At 43.5% G+C, this 6777-nt stretch overlaps 1 protein-coding gene across 1 annotated transcript; it reads left to right on the top strand.

Annotated features, from left to right (window-relative positions):
- The first annotated feature begins 1648 nt into the window (after positions 1-1648).
- On the top strand, positions 1649-6719 carry lrrc71 (leucine rich repeat containing 71). The gene is made up of 17 exons (XM_035620374.2): positions 1649-1779; positions 2311-2349; positions 2435-2602; positions 2743-2850; positions 2946-3021; positions 3138-3212; positions 3331-3402; positions 3587-3746; positions 3856-3939; positions 4077-4151; positions 4809-4913; positions 5010-5073; positions 5167-5240; positions 5328-5354; positions 5448-5562; positions 6004-6095; positions 6230-6719. The coding sequence occupies exons 1-17, from the start codon at positions 1713-1715 to the stop codon at positions 6344-6346; spliced, it is 1518 nt and encodes a 505-aa protein (XP_035476267.2). The 5' UTR covers positions 1649-1712; the 3' UTR covers positions 6347-6719.
- Positions 6720-6777: the final 58 nt, after the last annotated feature.

Raw genomic sequence — 6777 nt, 5'->3', positions numbered from 1 at the left:
TATTACTATAATGAAGACACTTAAGCCTGGAGGAAAAATGATTTTTTTTTTTTTAATGTCCAGAAGATCCCACCGTAAGTGTCCCGATGACATGAAAAACTTAAGCTGAGTTTTCGTTGCCTATAAATGAAATTCATCTAATGTACTTGCATGAATGAGAAGAATGTCAAAAGGACACGGAAGGCATCGGGACGGGACGGTGACTCGGCGTAGACACCTTTGTCACTGAATATTGTTAATAATATTACTTTTGAGGAGAAACGTACTCCTTGTTTTTTGCTGCAAAGTGTTGAACACTAAAAAAACAAACCAACATAAAAATATTATGATATTTTTAAAACGGCGACGGAAAAACAAAAGTGAAGCCGTCGGCCCAATATCATTAATTTTTGTTTTTTTCTTTCGAATAGGAAATGGTTTCCGTTTTGTGATAGCGGTCATTGTATAATGCTTGTACTTGTGTTTGTGTGTTTTTGTGTGATTCGTTTAGTTCTTTTTAGACAATCACAAAATAAGATGCAAGCATTGTAAATGGCAGACTGGCGGACATTTTGTGATGTGTACAGTTTGTCAAAAAAACAACTTCTTCCACTCGTTTAAAAGTTTGTAATTATGATTCTTAAGTCAAGAAAAAATGCTGTTGGTTTTTACTTTTTTGTTTTATATTTGTTTTTGTTTGTTTTTTTGTTTTTGTTTTTTTAATAAAAAGCACTACATTATTGTGAATACACTTGGATGTCGTTGTGTTTTGAATAGTGTGTTTCTGGTTAATTATGTGTTTTTGAGAGTAACCTGAGGAAAGTTAAACTTTATTTCACATTAAATTATATAGAGTTATGACATGTATAGTATACATGTTCTTTGAAATGTTGTTGACCTGAAACTGGTTTAATGAAAAACATTAGACTCCGTCGAAGGAAACGTTGTTGGGTAATGAAAAAGTCTCAACGGACATGTAGTTTTCACCTCAGCTGCCTTTGCTGAAAAACTTGAAAACAAAAAAGATGTGGACAGCATTCATATCTCTGCTCAGACACAATTTGTTGACGAGCGATGGATAAGTCATCTGACAGACACACAAGAGAGTGAAGTTACAGTTACACTCTGATCTTTCCACGTTGCCGGCCGGAGTTCGCTGCTCCGCCTCCTCTGAAAGTTCAGGGCCCAGTTATGTGAAATGAAAACCTGATCTCCACTGTGACCAATGAGTAAACCGGCCCCCTCCTCCACCATCGCCCAGCTCCCTCTGACTATGGAAAATTACAACGACTTTTTATTGAAGAAATGATCAAACAATGTTCAGATTCACATTTATATGAGTAAACGGTGAGCATGGATTCCACATAATGAGAATAAAGTCAGCCTTATCACATCCTGAAATTCATAGTCCATTCAAGTGAATACTCTCGCGATATTTCAGAATTCGTTGATAAATGTATGTCGACGTTCACTCTCAGCATTACAGTCCCGCCGAATCCACATGAACTACACTTTCATATTTACAGGAGCAGACGAGGACAAGTATTAATGAACCGGGGCTCGCGAGGTTTCTGCAAATCTCGCGCGGCAACCAACTCGCGGCTGGGGACTCGAGGTTGCCATAGTGACGCCATGGCGACGCTCGTGCGCGCGGTTTGTTTTTTTATAGACGCTCGTCGCAGCGGTCGGGAGCTGCGTCATCTCCTGGTGAGTTGAAAAGTGAAGTCACGGCGATGTCTCGAAAGAAACACGCCAAAGACAAAACAGAGAAGTCGAACGCCGAAGATGAGAAACACACAGGTCAGATGAACGGTTCTTCATGCGGCTACAGTAGCTCTCATTAGTGAGTCGATGAGAATAATCTCAGACTATATGACACTGCGTCTTAATTTCAGTATGATCTGTGTGAAATACTTTATGTTATTTTCAAAGTAAATGGTAAATAAGTGTGAAGTAAAGGAAATAACAAATTGAAAATACGAATTGAAGTACAAGTATCTTGAACTTGCTTGAGTAAATTCACTTGGCTACTTTCCACCTTTTAAAATAAAAAAAATCTTTTTTAAATAGTCACAACAAAGTCGTCCTGAAAGCATCATTACGCTATGCAGACATCATGGCATGTCCTTGGACTTTTGTAGATTCTCTAAAGATGTGTTGAGAATGATACCTTGTATTGTATTTGTATTATTGTCATAGTGGACTGAGGCCTATAGGGGGAAAAACGTATCTAGATTATAGAATATATTTCATGGTTGTGTAGTTTGAGACCCAGTTTCCCAAGTGGTAAATCAGCAGGTATAAACTTTCTTTTTCTTCATCTTCCTGTAGGACACACTCCATGTGAAGCGTTGCCCGCCCAGACCTTTGGTAAGTGACATCATCAGGCCGTCGTGACGTGATGGTTGAGACTTGTGTGTGGGCTAATGCTTTAAACCCACTTCTGAACCCACAGATGAGTATCAGTGCTCGGGCGACGTGGAGATTGACTTCCCGGGGCTTTGTGCTCTTCTGGACATAAAGGACGTCCCAGCGGTCAGCGTTGAGCAACCAGCCCCCTCCTCCTCCTCCTCCTCCTCCTCCCCCTCCTCCTCCTCCGCCGTAACCGAGAGACGGGACGCGGGTAAATAACAGCCCTCCTCCTGTTCCCAACAGCTTTGGATGAAGAGGCGTTATGGAACCAGGAGCATCCATTATAATCCACGTATTGTACCGTAAAGATAATAACATAAGAAGTCTGAATCCTCATTATTGTACCTTCAGCCGACTGCCGGGCCCAGGTCCCTGCGGCGTCTACCTGGACCAAGCGCTGCCTCCGAGTGGAGCTGGAGGACGAAGACCCCCTCGGTGCCAAGAGCGTGACGGTGTCTGGTGAGAAGAGACAAAACACCGTTTCACGAGCACAGTTCAAGTATCAATTCATTTTCCAAACGGAACGTGATGCAATACTTTTGATATCTGCACAGGATGGAGGGTAGATGAGCAGATCGTCAGAGTGCTGCAGAAGATGCTGTCCTCCCTCAGCCAGCTGCAGAGCCTCCAGTGAGCGACTCTTGTTACTTGGAACAGGGCTACAGCGCCACTGTCTTCTTCTTCTTCTTCTTCTTCTTGTCTTCCTGTTTGTTTGTTTGTTTGCTTGTGTAATCGCTGCGTTGCAGGTTCTGGCAGGCGGGACTGACAGGTCGCATGGTGGTCTCCCTCATGGACACAGTGTCACTGTGCTCCAACCTCAGGTGAGTCAGTGGACGGCGAGTCTTTGTGGCTCCCTGGACCTCGCTGCAGGCTGTCAAATTGATAAATCAATCTGCGCTGAAGAATGGTGAAAACGACTTTTTTCCTTTTTCTTTTTAGGGTTGTGACATTAGATGGTAACCCGGATCTGCCAGATCAGAGCTACCACTGTCTTCTCTCTGAAGACAGCAAGTGAGTCAGCCGGCAGTTATACGCATCTCACGCAGTGGTCGTACAGAATTTGTTCGAATGTACATTGATTTTGATTTCACACAAACACACACACACACACACACACACACACACACACAAACAGAAGCACAAACATGCTTGCCTCATTCGTGTGTGTGTGTGTGTGTGTGTTTCTCTGGTCAAGCCTCACTCACTTGTCTCTGCGGAATAACCGGATAGGAGACGACATCGCTCGTCTGATCGGCTCTTCTCTCTCAACGACCAGATCTTCTAACAAGAACCTGTTGTCGCTCAACCTGGCGTTCAACTCTATCGGCGATGCAGGTGCCGCTCATATTGCACAGGTGCAGTATAAACCCACCTCTGGCTCCATACCCCCCCCCCCCCCCCCCCCCCCCGCCGCCCTTCATGCATGTTCTCCTGTGCTATCTCCATCTTGTTTCGTCCTCTCAGGGCCTGCGGCTGAATCGCGCTCTGCTCTTCCTCTCGCTGGCCAACAATCAGATCGGAGACTCGGGAGCGGCTCACCTGGCTGCGGTATCCATTTTCATTAAACACCTTCACCCCCTGGGATGATCGCATTTAGATCAGTAGTTAAGTTGCTTCAAATGATATGCTTCTTATGGCGTAATCTAATGAGCATCCGCTGCTCACCACTTTCCCCCAATTTTCAGATACTTGGCGACTTTGCTCTCACCCACGACGAGGTTGTGGAGAGGAGGAGGCTGCTCCTGGAGAGGACGCACTGTGTAAGTGTCTTGACATTAATACCCACCCGACCTCAGGATTAATCCTCATCGCTAAAAGCTCAAATCTCCTGCTGAAAAGGAAATGAGCACTCACTGACATCACCATCCATCCATCCATTGTCTACCGCTTTATCCATTTAAGGGTCGTGGGGGGGGGGGCTGGAGCCAATCCCAGCTAACATTGGGCGAGAGGCGGGGTTCACCCTGGACAGGGCGCCAGCCTATCGCAGGGCCACATACAGAGACGGACAACCATTCACTCTCACATTCACACCTACGGTCAATTTAGAGTCTCCAATGAACCTGACCCCATTCTGCATGTCTCTGGACTGTGGGAGGAAGCCGGAGAACCCGGAGAGAACCCACGCATACACGGGGAGCACATGCAAACTCCACACAGAAAGGCCCCGGTTGGTTTTGATCTGGTTCTTACATGTCGCCTGTGGTTCATATAGCAGCACAGCTTCACATAAAGCTGTTGATGTTTTAATTCTATGAGCTGAAATGGAGATTTGCATTTATACTTTGGTTGTATTGGGGCGTTTTTTTTGTCAGAAATCCCAGAGACCAGTGTTTCAAACTGGAACAAATGACAGCTGTCTGTGTGGTTGAGAAAAACAAGTTGTAATGTTTCTCTTTCCTGCCTCATGTCTGCAGTCACCTCGAACAGTCGATCTGGACCAGGCGCCTGCTGCTGAACCACTCCCCTCAGTCCCCAGCAGCACTTCGCTGATCGTCAGGAAAGGCTCCTCCAAAAGAAAGGTGACATGTCGTAATTCCAGTGTACTTGTTTGAGCTATATATTATGTTCTGTATGACTTGTACTAGTAGGGATTCTCTGTTCCTGTTGAATTGCAGGAGGCGCCCAAACGAGCCGAGAAGCACGCTGCCAACAAAGAGAGCCTCAAGTCCAACAAGAAGTGTAATCGCCTCCATCGCAGATAAACACTTGTTTTCTTTTATTATTATTTCTCTTTGTCTCTTCATGTGTATCTCTGTCAATCTCATCCTACAGCCTCTGATGTGAAGACACCTCAGAGTAAAGTTGGGAAGCCGGCAGACAAAGAGAAACAAATAACTGCACTGACGGTATCGGACACGTGCTCTCTGAAATATGCACAGAAACATGCACAGTACAGTAAACAGCTTCTGATCATTTCACTTTTCTTTGTGCAGGTTCAGTCGAATACGTCCCTGAATGAGGTTTGTCTGATGAGGAACTTGATCTTGATGATGGCTCTGATTTGAACATTCTGTTTTTTCTGTCACTCACTTGTGTTTACTCTTCTCCTTCAGCTTCAGGTGGAGTCGGTGGGGACAGGGCGCCCCCTGCTGGACCAGTCGCTGCAGTACAGGGACGGACGGTTGTTTCTGCCTGGGAACTCCACCCTCGCCTCCCTCAACCTGACAGGTCAGTGACTGTGGTGATGGTTAATCGTCTCTAATCAAAAGAACAAAAGAGTTTGAGGAATAATTTAAGCTGTGATTATTGTGGAGCATCCTTTTTGTCGTGATGATTTCCTTTTCACGGATGATGTCAGTTGATATTACATTTTCTACTGTACATTAAAAAAAACCACTACATATATTACTTTTACTTTTATTATTGTCATTTTTCTCATTTCAGTGATCTCTTTTAAATCCCTTCTATTGGATAGTTTTGCCTTTGTACTCTTGCTCTATAAATAAAGATTATTATTATTATTATATATAATTTACGTGTTTCAGGCAAGCTGGTTGCTCATTGAGCAGCTGCTTCCTGCAGGGCTCTGCAGACAATAAATAATTAAACCTTGATGAAGACTTTTTAAGATTCAAATAAAAATGGTGATGCTTGTGCGTTTGGGTATAGGAAACAGAATCACAGAGAAGTCGCTGCCTCTGTTCTTGAGCTCACTGGAGATGCAGGGTGACGGAGGAGGCCTGCTGCGTCTCCGTCTGCAGGTGTGTGGTGCAAACCAGAGAAAGACACTTTTCTATTAGTCAAGTGTTTAACTTGGGCTTCCAGTTGCGCAGTACAAGTATGAAGATAATTTGCGTGATGATTTTGCATCCATCTCTCACTCTCTCTCTCTCAGAGAAACCACTTCCCGCCAGAGTGTGAGTCCCATGTGACGATAAAGGAACTGATGGCACTCAGACATAAACCCGGTTGTGAAGAGACAGAAGAGGAGGGACAGGGTGAAAAGTCCTGAGAAAAACTGACATGCAGGGTTGGGTAGTAACGGATTGTGAAGGATTACATGATTCAATTTTAATAATGTATTTAAAATATGGCAATTTTAAAATCATAATTAATTTTTAAAAATATATATAATAACCAATGCTATTGACTGACCCACTTGACGTCTCTACTCATTTCCGTATATTTGTTAATACCATCATCTGTTTGTAAGGCTAATTTTATTTTATTGTAGCGTATAACAACAATACATCATTGTATACATCAACAATATATGACTGTGTGCATTACTTCTTTGCCATGTTTTTCACATTTTTTTTATGCTTCATAGATAATGATGGTGAAAGATTTTTGCCCACTCTGTAAATAAAAAACAATCTCTGACATATGTGGATGAATTATTTGCACACATTCGTACATGAAGTATGTATATCTGTTAAATGT

The sequence above is a fragment of the Scophthalmus maximus genome, chromosome 22 (genome assembly GCF_022379125.1).
Source record: "Scophthalmus maximus strain ysfricsl-2021 chromosome 22, ASM2237912v1, whole genome shotgun sequence".
Classification (NCBI taxonomy): domain Eukaryota; kingdom Metazoa; phylum Chordata; class Actinopteri; order Pleuronectiformes; family Scophthalmidae; genus Scophthalmus; species Scophthalmus maximus.
The sequence above is the reverse complement of the archived record's forward strand: the minus strand, read 5'-3'. Positions and strand labels throughout refer to the sequence as shown.